This window comes from Mustelus asterias, chromosome 1 (assembly GCF_964213995.1).
Source record: "Mustelus asterias chromosome 1, sMusAst1.hap1.1, whole genome shotgun sequence".
Taxonomy (NCBI): Eukaryota; Metazoa; Chordata; class Chondrichthyes; order Carcharhiniformes; family Triakidae; genus Mustelus; species Mustelus asterias.
The window spans coordinates 89788908-89807531 of record NC_135801.1 but is presented as its reverse complement, the minus strand read 5'-3'; the positions used below and the strand labels follow the sequence as shown (position 1 = coordinate 89807531).

Genomic DNA, 18624 nt, shown 5'->3' with positions numbered 1-18624 from the left:
CTCATTGTAAGACGCAACATGGGTTCATAAAGGGCAGGTCATGTTTGACTAATTTGGTGGAATTCTTTGAGAACATTACATGTGCAGTGGACAATGGGGAACCTGTGGATGTGGTGTATCTGGATTTCCAGAAGGCATTTGACAAGGTGCTACACCAAAAACTGCTACATAAGATAAAGGTGCACAGTGTTACGGGTAATGTATTAGCATGGATAGAGGATTGGTTAACTAACAGAAAGCAAAGAGTGGGGGTAAATGGGTGTTTTACTGGTTGGCGATCAGTGACTAGTGGTGTGCCTCAGGGATCAGTGTTGGGACCGCAATTGTTTACGATTTACATAGATGATTTGGAGTTGGGGACCAAGTGTAGTGTGTCAAAATTCACAGATGACACTAAGATGGGTGGAAGAGCAAAGTGTGCAGAGGACGCTGAAAGTCTGCAAAGGGATATAGATAATCTAAGTGAGTGGGCGAGGGTCTGGCAGATGGAGTACAATGTTGGTAAATGTGAGGTCACCCATTTTGGTAGGAATAACAGCAAAATGGACTATTATTTAAATCAGTGGTTCCCAAAGGGTGTGGCGTGCCACACTGGTGCGGCAAGAGAGGATGGCAAGTGTGGTTAAATCAGTGGTTCCCAAACTTTTTTCACTGGGCCGCACTTTCGGAATAAAAATTTGCTCGTGCCACACCGAATTTTTTATTGATAAGAAATACATTCAAAAACAAAAAAAAACAACTCCTAGCAGTGCTTGATTCATAACATAGAACACAATTACTTTAATCGGTAAAAAATTGGAACATGCTGCTGTGCAGAGGGACCTGATTGTCCTTGTGCAGGAATCTCAAGGAGTTGGTTTGCAGGTGCAGCAGGTAATTAAGAAGGCAAATGGAATTTTGTCCTTCATTGCTAGAGGGATGGAGTTTAAAAACAGCGAGATTTTGTTGCAGCTCTATAAGGTGCTGGTGAGGCCCCACCTGGAGTACTGTGTACAGTTTTGGTCTCCTTACTTGAGAAAGGATATACTGGCACTGGACGGGGTGCAGAGGAGATTCACTGGGTTGATTCCGGAGTTGAGAGGGTTGGCTTATGAAGAGAGACTGAGTAGACTGGGGCTATACTCATTGGAATTCAGAAGAATGAGGGGAGATCTTAGAGAAACATAAAAGATTATGAAGGGAATAGATAAGATAGAAGCAGGTAAGTTGTTTCCACTGGCGGGTGAAACTAGAACTAGGGGGCATAGCCTCAAAATAAGGGAAGCAGATTTAGGATTGAGTTGAGGGGGAACGTCGTCACACAAAGGGTTGTGAATCTGTGGAATTCCCTGGCCAGTGAAGCAGTTGAGGCTACCTCATTGAATGTTTTTAAGGCAAGGATAGACAAATTTTTGAACAGTAAAGGAATTAAGGGTTATGGTGAGCGGGCGGGTAAGTGGAGCCGAGTCCACAAAAAGATCAGCCATGATCTTATTGAATAGCGGAGCAGGCTCGAGGAGCCAGATGGCCTACTCCTGCTCCTAGTTCTTATGTGAACAGAATTTGGTGCTAGTTAAGACTGGGGGAAGGGGGGTGATTTCCGCTTTCATTTTCATTGGACAAGATCAACGGCAGGAGTGGAAAATCCCACGGGAGGCACAAATTGCATTTCACGCCAGTGTAAAGTTGTAACACTATTGTCCCCACCTTCCACTATAATGGGAATGTTGATTGTTCAACATTCGGATCCCCATATCAATAAATTTACATCTATGCCTGATGCCTCCCAGCAATTACATAATCCAATCACCGTCATACTGACATGAATTACGAAAGATCTCCCAAAGCGTGAATAGAACCTACCAGCAGTGTTCAGGTGAGTGCATCATTTAGAGTGGGAGAAGGTCATTCCTTGGCACTGTCCTCAGGACTACCAGGGAGTTATGTGCGGGAGGTGGGCGTTGCAGGGTGGGGGATCTTCAGTTTTGACTTGTTTGAAACGGCTCCCTTTAAAAACAGCATCTCGGTCTTTAAAAAAACAAAGTTGCTGGTAGCCGGACTCTGACCACCAACATTACTTTGTGGGACCTGCCCCTCCACTTTGTTTCCACAATCAGTCGAATGATATGGGGGAGAAGGCCTCTGTTGGGGCCGGCGGCTTCAACGCACTTTTTCTTGCTCGCTGTGCGCTCTTGTGTAAAATTGGAAAATCCCACCCATGGAGTGATAGCAGAGTTTTAAATGACCTCAAGTTTACAGAGGATAGAACATCGGAAACTAGTATGGGATTGTCAAGTGTAGTGGTAGCAAAGGCAAAGGTGAAGATTTCCACAACAGATGAACTAGGGCATGGGTGATGTTAGGCAATGTGAGAGATGGAAACAGATGGTCTTATTGGTCGCATGGACATGTAGCTGGAATTTCATCTTGGGGTCAGATATGACACCTGGACTGTGAACAGCCTGATTCAGCATCAGGCAGTGAATGGAAACCTGGATTGAAGCAATAGAGAGAATGTCTCATGATATGTCGACTGATGTCGCAAATGTGGCAAAAGGAGGTGCATGAAGTCACAAGATTGGTTCATATATTACTGGGATATGTTATGTGATTATTGCATTTTGTTGAAAGTTCTTAAAGAACAGGAATCTTTTACCAAGTAATATCTGAAATTATCTGACCCCTTTCTGATCTGTCAGCATCCCCTTTTGCTCCATCAAGTACACCCTGTCCACACCGTACCTTGTTAATCATTGGTGCTGGGCATCCACTTGGGTTGGACCTAGGGTTCCTGCCTGATATCCAGGAAGGCTCTAATTTTCTAATGGCACAAGAATGAAGAAACATTGCACACACCCAATGCCTTTATACTGAACACTGTCATTTCTCAGTCATCCCCTTTTTTAATGGATTACATGGACACAGCAATCAACTACAGCTAGAAACCCATTTAAAGGGCAAAATAAGATCAAATAGTTGTAAAGCCATTTCCATCATATTTTCTTAATTTTTGAGTTGGGGTGGTTGTGCTGCCACTTAGATTTTCATCAACATTGCCACTTAAGTTTTCTTTTTCTGGCCCCAGTGTCACTTTTGAGTATTTGATTTGATTTATTACTGTCACATGTATTGACATACAGTGAAAAGTATTGTTTCTTGCGTCCTATACAGACAAACGTACCGTTCATAGAGAAGCAAACGCGAGAGTGCAGAATGTAGTGTTACAGTCATAGCTAGGGTGTAGAGAAAGATAACTTAATGCAAGGTTAGTCCATTTAAAAGTCCATTCAACAGCAGCAGGGAAGAAGCTGCTCTGGAGTCGGTTGGTACGTGACCTCAGACTTTTGTATCTTTTTCCCGATGGAAGAAGGTGGAAGAGAGTGTGTCCGGGGTGCATGGGGTCCTTAATTATGCTGGCTGCTTTGCTGAGGGAGCGGGAAGTGTAGATAGAGTCAATGGATGGGAGGCTGGTTTGTGTGATGGATTGGGCTACATTCACGACCTTTTGTCATTTTTTGCAGTCTTGGGCAGAGCAGGAGCCATACCAAGTTGTGATACAACCCGAAAGAATGCTTTCTATGGTGCATCTGTAAAAGTTGGTGAGAGTCGTAGCTGACAACCCAAATTTCCTTAGTCTTCTGAGAAAGTAAAGGTGTTGGTGAGCTTTCTTAACTATAATGTCAGCATTGGGGGACCAGGACAGGTTGTTGGTGATCTGGACACCTAAAAACGTGAAGCTCTCGACCCTTTCTTCTTTATCCCCATTGATGTAGACAGGGGCATGTTCTCCTTTACGCTTCCTGAAATCAATGACAATCTCCTTCGTTTTGTTGACATTGAGGGAGAGATTATTGTTGTCGTACCAGACCACCCAGATTCTCTATCTCATTCCTATATTCTGTCTCATCATTGTTTGAAATCCGACCCATTATGGTGGTGTCGTCAGCAAACTTGAAAATCGAATTGGTGGGGAATTTGGCTACACAGTCGTAGGTGTATAAGGAGTATAGTAAAGGGCTGAGAACACAGCCTTGTGGGGCACCGGTGTTGAGGATGATTGTGGAGGAGGTGTTGTTGCCTATCCTTACTGATTGTGGTCTGTGAGTTAGGAAGTTCAGGATCCAGTCGCAGAGGGAGGTGCCGCAGTCCAGACACGGAGTTTGGAGATGAGTTTTGTGGAAATACTAGTGTTGAAGGCTGAGCTGTAGTCAATAAATAGGAATCTGACATAGGTGTCCTTGTTATCTAGGTGTTCCAGGGTTAAGTGCAGGGCCAGGGAAATGGCATCTGCTGTGGACCTGTTGCGTTTGTAGGTAAACTGTAGTGGATCCAGATAGTCCGGGAGGCTGAAATTGATCGTGCCATGACTAACCTTTCGAAGCACTGCATAATGATGGATGTCAGGGCCACCGGTTGATAGTCATTAAGGCACGCTGCTTGGTTTTCCTTAGGTACTAGGATGATGGTTGTCTTCTTGAAGCAGATAGGGACCTCAGATTATTGAAAAGAGAGGTTGAAGATGTCTGTGAATAACCCCGCCAGCTGATCCGTGCAGGATCTGAGTGCATGTCTGGGAACCCCATCCGGACCAGTTGCTTTCTGTGGGTGGACCTTCAAGAAAGCTGTTTTGACATTTGCAATGGTGACCCCAGATACAGGTTCATCCAGAGCTTCCAGGGTGGAGGGCATGCTCTCGCTGACCCATCGCTCAAAACGGGCATAGAATGCATTGAGCTCATCAGGGAGGGGTGCGTTGAAGCTGGCAATTTTACGTACCTTCATCTTGTAGCCTGTTATGTCTTGCAGACCTTGCCATAGTCGGCGGGGGTCGGTGTATCTCATTGGGGATGACCCTACATTGTGATCTATTTGGAGTTGGAAGAAGATGGCAAATATAAAGTTGCCAGATTGGTTAGGCTGCTTGAAATGTATTCTCAACTTGCCCAATACTATCCTCCCAGCTACAACTATGAACAGCTATGCAGATAGTTTGGCAGCAAATATCTCTGCATTGGAGCCTCCTTTTGTCATCTTTCAACTGTCACACATGGTTTGGAGGCCTGATTAAATTTCATTGCATGATTCACTAGGAGCTCTGCAGTCACACTTTCAGTGGTATGGATGTAAGAGACATTGCCATGGTGATCCTTAGTTAGCAAAGATGCCAAGATCTCACTAACCATATCTGTAGATATTATCACACCTATCTGATAATGAATCTGTCAGACTAGCAGAGAACAAGATGCAGAGCTGTACTGTTTACTTGACAGACACCTGCTGCTAATATCCACTGCAGATGGAAATCCATTTAAAGAACAAAGAAGGTCAAATAGCTGTAAAGCCATTTCCACACATATTTTCTTAATTTTTGAGTTGGAGTGGTTCTGCTGCCACTTAGACTTTCATTAGCCTTAATGTTATTGTATTGTGTAATTTTTGTCCAATGCCAGCATTGGTCAGCAGCAGCTTAATGCATCCTTCTGTTACCTTCCAGGTATGCTATAATGGAGATGGTGCTGCAGAGGAGCCCTCCTCACAACCAACTCATGCAACACCATCTTTAAAGTATTGTGTGGCATGCTACTTCTCTTATTTTGTCTGTTTTTCAATTCCTTTCCCCTTGTTTTTCAGTTATTAATCACCCTCCCTCCTCTGAGCCATCGGGATGTTGTCAGTGGATTTAAATACTTTTTAGCCTTTCCAGCACCTTCCAGAAATTCGGTGTCCTGTTTCTGTCATTTTGTTCTGAATTATTTGCACTCATTGGCTGGAATTCGCTGGTCGTTAATGCCCAGCCACTGCTGCAAGTGAGGACGGAGAATTTGACACTCAGCCAAATCTCTCTACTGCAGCAGAACCAGAGAATCCTGCCAGTGTGAATGGCTGGAAAATTCTGGCCATTGAATTTCATCTACATGCAGTTTTCTTTTCCACCACTAGTGTGCTCCCTGCATCCATCTAAACCTACATCTGGAGATGTGACTAAATATTTGAATGCAACCTATGAAACTTAACAATTATGGATTGCCATTCTGATGAAATTTGTGCCAGGGTAGAACTGAAAAATGAATCAACAATTTGTGCCAGGGTAGAACTGAAAAACTAATAAACAAAAAAAAACAGCCTCTGAAAAGCACTTCTAACTTGGTCACTGTTACTTTGTCCTGAAATTTTCACCATGTTTGCTTATTGTGTCTAGTCCATAATTTCTTCACTTAAATTTGAGTCCTGCTGCGTTTTCCATCTGAAGCAGACTCGGTCTCTTAAGGTTTCTTCTACCACACACTCCTGCTGATACTCTGAGCCCCATCACACTATTTTCAGACGGAACTGTCCTGAGCTTCTGCCCCTGGGAAGACATGACGTGGAAATCTATTTGTCAACACAAAAAGAAAAAAAGCTGTAATCCTGTGTCACCAGGGCCGAGTTTTAAATTGGGTCAGAGGTCTTAGCAGTTTAAAAGAGCTAAACCAACTTAAGCCCAGTTTCCAGTCACCACTGAAAAGCAGCTTTTCTTTATGGTAAGGAATTACGACTAAGTTCCATTGGCTTTTTGGCACCTGCATATATAAACTGTATTTGTTTTAAATAATATATGGTTTCCAGTTTACTGCTGAAGAAGTCTTTACCTAAAACAATTTCTCCATGTTATCAAACCTTATTCGAGATTCTATTACACTCCACACTCGTAACCTCTACCACTACTTTCATGCTCTAATATTTGGTGCTCTCAATACCAATAATACTGAAAACCACTGATTTACATCTTTTGCATACAATGCCCTCATAATCATGAAAAATTACCTTCAGTAGTGCTGACACATTACTGCACTATAATACAAATATTCTTAGAATTCTTAGAATTGTGCCCAACAGAGGTCCTCCCTCGAGGTAGCTCCTGCCACCTCTGTCCCTACATGTTACCCTCTATCTCTATCACCGGGGCCCGCCAACCTGGACCTGGTGAAGCATCCCAAACTTCTAGGTTTCCGGCTTCATGGCTCCTCTTTGTTGGAGACTGCCTGTAGTTCTGGCAGTGATGATGTGGAGATGCCGGCGTTGGACTGGGGTAAACACAGTAAGAAGTTTAACAACACCAGGTTAAAGTCCAACAGGTTTATTTGGTAGCAAAAGCCACACAAGCTTTCGAGGCTCTAAGCCCCTTCTTCAGGTGAGTGGGAATTCTGTTCACAAACAGAACTTATAAAGACACAGACTCAATTTACATGAATAATGGTTGGAATGCGAATACTTACAACTAATCCAGTCTTTAAGAAACAAAACAATGGGAGTGGAGAGAGCATCAAGACAGGCTAAAAAGATGTGTATTGTCTCCAGACAAGACAGCCAGTGAAACTCTGCAGGTCCACGCAACTGTGGGAGTTACAAATAGTGTGACATAAACCCAATATCCCGGTTGAGGCCGTCCTTGTGTGTGCGGAACTTGGCTATCAGTTTCTGCTCAGCGACTCTGCGCTGTCGTGTGTCGCGAAGGCCGCCTTGGAGAACGCTTACCCGAATATCAGAGGCCGAATGCCCGTGACCGCTGAAGTGCTCCCCAACAGGAAGAGAACAGTCTTGCCTGGTGATTGTCGAGCGGTGTTCATTCATCCGTTGTCGCAGCGTCTGCATAGTTTCCCCAATGTACCATGCCTCGGGACATCCTTTCTTGCAGCGTATCAGGTAGACAACGTTGGCCGAGTTGCAAGAGTATGTACCGTGTACCTGGTGGATGGTGTTCTCACGTGAGATGATGGCATCTGTGTCGATGATCCGGCACGTCTTGCAGAGGTTGCTGTGGCAGGGTTGTGTGGTGTCTTGGTCACTGTTCTCCTGAAGGCTGGGTAGTTTGCTGCGGACAATGGTCTGTTTGAGGTTGTGCGGTTGTTTGAAGGCAAGAAGTGGGGGTGTGGGGATGGCCTTGGCGAGATGTTCGTCTTCATCAATGACATGTTGAAGGCTCCGGAGGAGATGCCGTAGCTTCTCCGCTCCGGGGAAGTACTGGACAACGAAGGGTACTCTGTCTACTGTGTCCCGTGTTTGTCTTCTGAGGAGGTCGGTGCGGTTTTTCGCTGTGGCGCGTTGGAACTGTTGATCAATGAGTCTAGCGCCATATCCTGTTCTTATGAGGGCATCTTTCAGCGTCTGGAGGTGTCTGTTGCGATCCTCCTCATCCGAGCAGATCCTGTGTATACGGAGGGCTTGTCCGTAGGGGATGGCTTCTTTAACGTGTTTAGGGTGGAAGCTGGAGAAGTGGAGCATCGTGAGGTTATCCGTGGGCTTGCGGTACAGTGAGGTGCTGAGGTGACCGTCCTTAATGGAGATGCGCGTGTCCAAGAATGCAACCGATTCCGGAGAGTAGTCTATGGTGAGCCTGATGGTGGGATGGAACTTGTTGATGTCATCATAGAGTTGTTTCAGTGATTGTTCACCATGAGTCCAAAGGAAGAAAATGTCATCGATGTATCTAGTGTATAGCATCGGTTGAAGGTCCCGTGCGGTGAAGAAGTCTTGTTCGAACCTGTGCATGAAGATGTTGGCATATTGAGGTGCAAATTTGGTCCCCATGGCTGTTCCGTGTGTCTGGATGAAGAACTGGTTGTTGAAGGTGAAGATATTGTGGTCCAGGATGAAGCGGATGAGATGTAAAATTGCATCTGGAAACTGGCAGTTGTTGGCGCTGAGCACTGAGGCCGTTGCAGCAATGCCATCGTCATGGGGGATGCTGGTGTAGAGTGCTGAGACATCCATTGTGACGAGGAGCGCTCCTGGTTCAACTGCTCCATGTGTGCCGAGTTTCTGTAGGAAGTCCGTCGTGTCGTGACAAAAGCTGGGGGTTCTTTGTACAATGGGTTTCAGGATGCCCTCGACATAGCCGGAGAGGTTCTCGCACAGGGTCCCATTGCCCGATACGATGGGACGGCCGGGTGTGTTTGCCTTGTGTATCTTCGGGAGGCAGTAGAGATCTCCAACGCAGGGAGTACGTGGGATGAGAGCACGGAGGGTGTTCTGAAGGTCCGGATCAAAGGTCTTGATCAGAGTGTTGAGTTGACGGGTGTGTTCTTTGGTCGGATCTGCAGGTAACTGTCTGTAGTGTTCCTCGTTGTTGAGTTGTCGGTACACTTCTTTGCAGTAATCCGTTCTGTTCAGTATGACGATGGCCCCTCCTTTGTCTGCTGGTTTGATGACAATGTTGCGGTTGGTCTTGAGAGCGTGGATGGCGTTACGTTGTGCTTGGGTGATGTTTGGGGCTGTCTTGTGAGTGCGGCTGATGAATTTGGTGTTGACGCACCTCCTGACGGCTTGGGCATACATGTCAAGTCGAGGGCAGCGGCCTTCCGGAGGAGTCCAATTCGACTCTTTCCTCTTCGGATGCACTGCGGATCTCTCTGTCGGCTGTTCCGGTTCATTGGCTGTCTTATTGTGTTCGTTGTTGGCCTCTTGGGGTTTGTGGAAGAACTCCCTCAGCCTAATTCGCCTGATGAATTCCTCTGTGTCTGCTGCGAGACTGATGGGGTCTATTTTGGTGGTGGGGCAAAAATTAAGCCCTCGGCTGAGAACTTCGATTTCATCTGGTTGAAGTGTGTAGTCGGACAAGTTGACAATGGACTTCCCTGCAGTGGTACTGTTTTCTACTGTGGTACCGGGGGAGGCTTGGTTGCTGCTGGTGGTGATGCCGAGTTTCTCAAGTTTCCTGTTCTTGGTGTGCATGTAGATGGTGTAGTTCCTTCGTTGTCCAGTACTTCCCCGGAGCGGAGAAGCTACGGCATCTCCTCCGGAGCCTTCAACATGTCATTGATGAAGACGAACATCTCGCCAAGGCCATCCCCACACCCCCACTTCTTGCCTTCAAACAACCGCACAACCTCAAACAGACCATTGTCCGCAGCAAACTACCCAGCCTTCAGGAGAACAGTGACCAAGACACCACACAACCCTGCCACAGCAACCTCTGCAAGACGTGCCGGATCATCGACACAGATGCCATCATCTCACGTGAGAACACCATCCACCAGGTACACGGTACATACTCTTGCAACTCGGCCAACGTTGTCTACCTGATACGCTGCAAGAAAGGATGTCCCGAGGCATGGTACATTGGGGAAACTATGCAGACGCTGCGACAACGGATGAATGAACACCGCTCGACAATCACCAGGCAAGACTGTTCTCTTCCTGTTGGGGAGCACTTCAGCGGTCACGGGCATTCGGCCTCTGATATTCGGGTAAGCGTTCTCCAAGGCGGCCTTCGCGACACACGACAGCGCAGAGTCGCTGAGCAGAAACTGATAGCCAAGTTCCGCACACACAAGGACGGCCTCAACCGGGATATTGGGTTTATGTCACACTATTTGTAACTCCCACAGTTGCGTGGACCTGCAGAGTTTCACTGGCTGTCTTGTCTGGAGACAATACACATCTTTTTAGCCTGTCTTGATGCTCTCTCCACTCCCATTGTTTTGTTTCTTAAAGACTGGATTAGTTGTAAGTATTCGCATTCCAACCATTATTCATGTAAATTGAGTCTGTGTCTTTATAAGTTCTGTTTGTGAACAGAATTCCCACTCACCTGAAGAAGGGGCTTAGAGCCTCGAAAGCTTGTGTGGCTTTTGCTACCAAATAAACCTGTTGGACTTTAACCTGGTGTTGTTAAACTTCTTACTGTGTTCTGGCAGTGGCCATTGCTCCTGGTAGTGCTGCTGGAGCTAGAGTTCCTTGCCATTTGGCCACCAGTTCTTGGATAAGCACTTCTTCCCAGATGGGAGTGGAAGTCACATCCTGAGCCAACAGCAATTAAATTGTTATGGGGTGACTCGGGCAGAGGACCACAGTGGGAGGTTTCTACTTCCACATAAAATTGTGGCCATATTCCAAGTTTAGTGCTTTGACTCCCACAAATTCCTCAGGCTCAGCTTTATAATATACTTTGAAAATGATGGTTCCTGGTTTTAATTGGATTACTGACTTGGTGAAATGTGGGCGTGGGATTCCCGAAGGGTTTGCTCACAAGTTAATGGAAGATCTTGCTATTTAAATTGTGTAGGCTTTAATTGATGGGGCCTTTTGAAAATCTGAGATTGGGAGAGAAATTAAACATTGCTCCTTCCAGTTCTCAGCCCAAGTATTCTTCTTCTTGCCCCTTTTTCTCCCTTTTACCCACCTTGCCAAATCCCCCTGTGAGTACTAATTTCTTCCTGCCTCTGACCCATTTTCTTTCCCTCATCCTTCTACCATATTCTGCCCCTTGTTGTATCCTTCCTCTATCAGTATGACAGGTTCATTGCTGGAAAATGCAATCTTTGACCCATTCCTAAGTGAGTAACTATCCTGACTCAAGTTCATAATGTTTGATGCTAATTGAATTGTATTTGAAAAATAAAGACATGTTACCTCCTGGCAAATTTCGCTTTGCATCCAATTCTGAAAAATCAAGACAGGACGAATATTTGACCAACTGGACTCAGACAAAGAAATATTGAGAGGTAACTCTCAGTCTCTGGTCTGAATTATGAGGAGAAAAAAATAATTAAACTTGGACTTTCCAACCTGGGAACATGATGGGTGGAATTCTCCCAAGCCCTCGCCAGGCATAATGGGAGAATGTGGCAGGATGGCCAGAAGTTGGTTTCACGCTAATGTGAATTTATAGCAGGATCTTCCACTGGTACACACCATGCCGGGTTGGAAAACCTGCCGGAGGATGGCATGAACCTCACTTGCATCCAAACCGTCACACCAGATTCTCCGCAATGCTGGCGGGAAAGCACACCAACATGAAACATGTTTGTACAACATGGCTTGCTGGGCCTCATCTGAACAATGCCTGAGGCTGCCTCCTGAGTTTGGGATGGAGGCCACCCACAATCCTGGAACACCACACCAGTGGGTCGGGGGAGCATTTGCATGTGGACCTTCCAGATCAGGTGTCCTGGAGCAGTCCATCTTCCAACCTCAGAATGTTCCAGGAGATCCATCTTCACCCTCAGGAGGTACATCTTCCGCTCTCCCGACTGCTCCTGGAGATCTGTCTTCTTTTTCAGGAAGTCCACCTTCTTTCTTAAGCAGTGGGTCAGTGATGTTGGGCTCCTTTTCAATGTGGCGGACACGATGGTGAACTACACACCATCCAAGCCTGCCCCGCCACTGAAAACGTCATGAAAAACCTTGGTGCGTAATTAATGGTGGGGGCTGGAAGATTTACTGTGTTTTCCCTTCGGCCACCACTGTGGGAAACACACCATGTTCCATCCCGCTACGGCACTTAGTCTCAAAATGAGAGAATTCCACCCATGTGAGAAGTGTACTTGGAGAGATCTGCAAGTTAGTAATGGAATGTCAAAGGTAAATCTAGAACATATCTGTAAACTAAATTGCCAGTATAGGAAGAAGATGCACAGATTAATACTTGTGCAAGATAAATTTAAGACCGATGAAAGGAAGCTCTTCAAAAAGAATGATCAACACTTGGAATCACTTTTCAGATTAAGCAGTTAAGCTAGAAGTCCTGGAGAAATTTAAGAACCAGTTAGATAAGAATTTAAGACATGGAAATATACAGCCTACTCCTGCTTCTAGTTTCTATGTTTCTTTTGGGAGGGGGTGGGGGAGGCGGGATCAGGATATTGAATTTGATGATCAGCCATGATCAAAATGAATGACAGAGCAGGCTTGAAGGACTGAATGGCTTCTAGTTTCTATAGTAACAGGAATAGACCATTCAGCCCCTTGAATCTGCTCTGCAATTCTCTTAGCTTTTGGCTAATTTGTAATTTAACCCTATCTAGTTGTCTTGGTTCCAAAATCTTTTAAAATGTTTAATTAACCTAGTTTCAGTGGTTTTTTATGGGAGGTTGTGGAAGATTTGGTTTTGGAGAAAAGAGTTCCACATTCTCATAGTGGTATTATCGCTGGACTAGTAATCCATAGACCCAGGCTACTGCTCTGGCCCCATTTGAATTGAATTGAATTTTCCACATTGAACTCCATGGGGTGAATTTTACCGTCCCGTCTGCCACAGGAATTGGAGTGGATAAGGGGCAGACCATGGAAAGACCCATTGACCTCGGGTGGGGTTTTCAGGTTTTGGGGTGAGCGAGGCTGGAAAATCGCACCCCATCTATCACAGTTTTACCTGCTCACTTAATCTATCAATATTCCGTTGCAATGTTAAAGTCCCAGTACAGATTCTTGCTGGAGATGACCATTCACATTTTGTTAATTTGAGTACATATCCTGTTTCCCAATTCTGCGTCTTACCACATAATAATTTGCCTATTCAATAGAATGCCTAAGCAGGTGGGAGACTGTAGGGTGAATTAAAATGGATTTTCTTTCTGTAAAGATCTTGAGGGGAGGGGAGAACAAGTCTTCCAGATGAGGTTGGTGGAATGGAGGTGATATTAAGTTGATGGCCGGTTGAAATTGGGCGTCTGCAGGATTTGGGGTATGCTCGGGTGAAGGAAACATTGCAGTGGAAAATAAAATGTTAAATATGGAATTATTTATTCAAAATATTTTTCTAATCCATGTGCATTTATTTTAATTTGTTTAATCTGCGGGATTTTATTTTGAATGTACTATAAATTGTTACTGTATATTTTTGAAAGAGCACTTGGAACTTCTTGGTAAAAATTATAAAATTCTTAGCATCCATGTAAAATATGATGGTACAGAATCAATAAATGTCAACTTCTTCTATACACCATCATTCAATGTAGACACAATCTGTTTTGCAGATATCAGGGAGAGGTTCAACAACTATGTTCTGCTGCTGATTGTTTGTCTGAGGAATATGGAACAATTTTCATGGAACCCAGGTATAAGAATTGCATACAATTTCTCACAGCTTCAGTTTTCTCTGAACAATCCTAATGACTCAAGATGTTTCTTGTCCATTTGCTTTGCAGAATAATAGATGCTTCAATCCAATAATACTTAACCCCTGATTTGTTGCAATCTGAATTAATTCAAGTATTTTAGGTGCATTAACTTCCAGAATGGATTAATTTTCAATAACATTTTTGCTTACTTGAATAGAGTCTGTATGGAAATAAAACAGTCTAGATTTACCTTCACTTGGGTTGTGACAGAAATTAAGGAAGTCTTTGAGGATCAATTCTTGTGGGAGATCACCTGCTGTAATGACTGAGGAAAAGCTGCAGAACCTCTGAGAAAAAAATGTTTCTGCAGTTCTACTGTTAAAGTTTCAGCCAATGGACAGAAGAACCATCGTGGAAGTTCACCCCCTTAATTTAAATTATGTTGTATTTGCCAGTGGATGTGTTTTATTTGGACTTTCCAAAGGCTTTCGACAAAGTCCCACATAAGAGACCGGAGTGTAAAATTAAAGCGCATGGGATTGGGGGTAGTGTTTTGAGACGGATAGAAAACTGGTTGGCAGACAGGAAACAAAGAGTAGGAATAAACAAGTCTTTTTCCGAATGACATGCAGTGACTAGGATCGGTGCTAGGACCCCAGCTATATATTTAATACATTATTGCACTTAATATAATTATATAATAGCCTGTCCTGTACTGCTCAGAAAGGTGAAAGAACATTTTATTAGTATGGGTACAAGACAAACTGAAAACAAGCGAATTAAAGTTAAAACAATATTATAAAGAAAGCAAGACTTGCATTTATATAGCATCTTTCATAACCACAGGTCACCCCAAAGTGCTTTACAGCTAATTAAGTATTTTAGAAGAGTAGTCACTATTGTAATGTAGGAAACATGGCAGCCAATTTGTGCAGAGCAAGTCCCCGCAGGCAACAGTATAATAATGGTCAGATAATCTGTTTTAGTGATGTTGACTGAGGGGTGAATATTGGGCAGGACAGTCAAAAACTCTGCTGCTCTTATTCAAAGTAGTGCAGTAGATCCTTTTGCATCCATCTGAGAGAGAGACATTCCTCAGTTTAACATCTCATCTGAAAGATGGCACTTAGGCAGTTCACATACCCTCAGTACTGGATGGAGTGTCAGCCTTGATTTTTCTGTTCAATATTTCGGAGTGGGACTTAAAGCCGCACCCTTCTGACTCAGGCAAGAGTGCTACCAACTAAGCCACAACTAACATTAAGATTTATATGGGCATAGTTTGATTTCATTTGAAAATGAAATTTGGTATATTGCTTCATATTACAATATAATGATGTGTAACTTTTGAGTTGACAGTTTGCAAACTGGCTAGAAAAGCAAGGTCCCTTCCACGTGAGCTTCTGGCAATCATTATTCTCAGTGAGATTGTCACGTGGAGCATTCACAATCCACCTATCTTCCCTTAAACACTTATTATTTACAAAATCAATCTAAACATTTGCTTCTTTTAGCATATCAGGCTTTCTCGAACAGGTTTTTAACCTGAGCTGTAAGCCCATTCTAATTTTTTTAGACGCAACTATTGACATCCAAATGTTCATGGAGAATGAAAGAATGAGCTATTCGATCACCTGCCATGTGGTTGAACCTCAAGTAATTGTAAAGTTGCCTTAAATCTTTGCGTGTAGTTTATTCATGTAGATCTCAACTTACAACTGACTGTACCTAGACTAATTGGATATCCAATTTTTAAAAGTTATTTCTTGGTATAATTGAGATAATCTATAGGCTTTCCCTGGAATCTTAATGATGACATCACAATGTTGGAACAAATCACTTGCTCATTTTGTCATCCAGTAATTGTAATAACGAAAAGCCAGACAACAGAAGTCTGATTTCAGTTGCTGTGCTTAATTTGGAAAACAACTTGGCTTGCCAGAATTCACCCACATTGCACATTGAGAACATTTTATTCAGTGTCCAACATCAAAAGAAAGACTTGAATGATATGAATTTCTAGAGAGTCTTCGAGAGATCTCCAAGTACTTTACAGCCAGTGACGTACTTTAAACTGTAGCGTTGTCATATAGGAATGCATTTTATATAACTGGGCAAAAGGTGGCAGCACTACCTGTAAGGCTATAGTGAATATAGCTTATAAAGCAACAGTTTATTTTCTCCCTTATTTTTGTTTTACTCATATGTAGAAGGTTGCTAAATTCAACAAATAATGAATGTTTATGTCAAAGATATGTCAAGTTTTATTTATTTGTGAGAATGCTAAAATACTATGACTTACAGCTCCAAGCAGATATACTGAAATATTTTTAAACAAGGGTAAAGTGAATAGCACACCAATTACTTGGAAGTTGTGGATCACAATCTTCCTATGACTGTATTTGAGTTTTGAAAGTAAGTGATATTGTTGATCATTATGCTTCTAAATAAGGAACATAAGTAAATAACCCATTTATTTTTGAAGGAAAATGTGTCTTTTGTTCATATGCCTTTCCAGCACTGTTCACCAGGGTGAAATATGTGAGATGGACAGATAAGAAAGAGTAACTAAAAGGAATGTCTGTAGCCTAAAATATAGTCAAAACAAACTTTGAATTTGTGTCCATTTTTGATCAGATAAAATTTGGTATGAATTTGTCATTTTCATTGAATATCGAGTTAGGGAATTATTTCAGTAACTTTTCAATTTTTTTTCTATTTCTAGATCATCTTTGGGTGTTGTTTCCAGATGTTTGCATGGTAATAGCATCGGAAATGGCTGTGGATGTGGTTAAACATGCTTTTATTACAAAGTTTAATGACATTACAGCTGATGTGAGTATGTAGGTAATTATTATTTGCAGAAGAGAGAATTTGTAATTGTGTAGTATTGTTTAAATGCATCGGACATGCCAAAGCATTTCAATACCCAAAAATTATTTTTGAAGTGTAGCACAGCCAAATTTCACCAACAACACCTGACATAAGTTTGTCTTTATTCATTCACACATATGCTAGAGCATACTGACTAGGCCAACATTTATTGATCATCCCTAATTGCCTTTGAGAAGATGGTGGTGAGCTGCCTTCTTGAACTGCTGCAATTCATGTGGTGTAGGTACATTCATGTGGTGTAGGTACACTCACAGTGCTGTTAGAAAGGGAGTTCCAGGATTTTGATCCAGCGACAGTGAAGGAACAGCAAAGTATTTCCAAGTCAGGACGTTGAGTGACCAGGAGGGGAACATCCAGGTGGTGGTGTTCCCATGTGTTTGCTGACCTTGGTTTCCAAGAATAACTGTGGGTTAGGGAGATGCTGTCTAAGGAGCCATGGTGAGTTCCTGCACTGCATCTTGTAGATGGTACACAATGCTGCCACTATGTGTCAATGGTGGAGGGAGTGAATATTTATGGATGGGGTGCCAATGAAGCAGGCTGCTTTTTCATGGATGACGTCGAGCTTCTTGAGTGTTGTTGGAGCTGCACTCGATCAGGCAAGTGGAGAGCATTCCATCACATTCCTGATTTGTGCCTTGTAGATGGTGGTCAGGCTTTGGGGAATCAGGAGGCGAGTTACTCACTTCAGGATTCTAGACCCTGACCTGCTCTTGTAACCACAGTATTTATGTGGCTAGTCAAGTTCAGTTTCCGGTCAATGGTAACCCCCAGGATGTTGATAATGATAATCGAATCTGTTTGGGTGATCATTGACCATCATCTCAGTCCTGGCTTCACTTGGCAACTGTGGATACATCCCATCTTGATGGATGACTTCTTAACTTTGAATGATACTAACCTATTTAGCACCTCCATTCTGCTATTTTAATCTATCCAACATCTCCACTCCTCCTTCCTTATTGCAATATTAACTTCTTCATCCTTTTTGTGAAGACAGTACCTGAGTCATGCCCTCTGCTTTCACTATCCTTATCCCTAATTGCACCCACCATTCCTTTACTTTTTGTAATTTTATAAATGATTGTTGTTGTTCTTTTATATTACCTGTTGATCTTTTCTCATTCTCTCTCTGCCACTGTTGTATCTTTTTTCAGTTCTCCTCTGCACTCTGTATTTTACACTGTATTCCACACCAGAAATTTGCTATAAACCTGTTTTTCTGTTCTATTCAATCCGCCATTTTTCATTCAATGAGCTGTCGCTTTGGAAATCCACTTTATGGGAACATGCTTGGTTTGTACACAAATTATCTCTATCTTGAAAGCCGGCCATTGCTCATCTACTGTTTTCTTGAACAATCTTTGTTTTCTGTTGACCTGTATTGATCCCTTCTCAAATCATTGAAATTGGCTCTCTTCCAGTTGGATATTTTCATTGTTGAATTTTCTTTGCCCGTCTCCAAGTATCTTAATTATATTAGGATTGCTATTTCCTACATGTTCTCCCACAGAAACATAACCCTACTTTCCTACTTCATTCCCTAGAACTACATCTACACTGTGTCCTTCCTCCTTGGCCGAGAAAGCTCCCCATTGCACAATTTAGGAATTCTACACCATCTTTGTCCTCTATATTCACCCTAGTTCATAATGGGGTAATTGAAGTTCCCTATTATTGCTACTGTATTATTTTTGTAAAATCTGCCAATATACTTGCTTCTCTATCTCCTCCTCACTACTTGGGAGTCTATAGTAAATACTCTCCGCTATAACAATTCTTTTCTGTTCCTCAACTCTTACCAAATGGTCAGTTTTTGAATGCTTTAGCATATTTCCATCTCCCTGTAGAATTGTAATATGAGCCTCGAGCTAAATTTGCCACCAGCACCACTACCACCCTCCAAGTCACTCACCATCCTGGCTTAGAA

At 43.2% G+C, this 18624-nt stretch overlaps 1 protein-coding gene across 2 annotated transcripts in view; it reads left to right on the top strand.

Moving 5' to 3' along the window:
• The window catches only part of tapt1b (transmembrane anterior posterior transformation 1b), a 97895-nt gene that overhangs the window by 35749 nt on the left and 43522 nt on the right, over positions 1 to 18624 (top strand). For both annotated transcript variants that reach the window (XM_078215109.1, XM_078215100.1), the window contains exons 8-9: positions 13716 to 13796; positions 16525 to 16634. In XM_078215109.1, coding sequence (XP_078071235.1) covers positions 13716 to 13796; positions 16525 to 16634 — 191 coding nt within the window. The remainder of the gene's footprint in view (positions 1 to 13715; positions 13797 to 16524; positions 16635 to 18624) is intronic.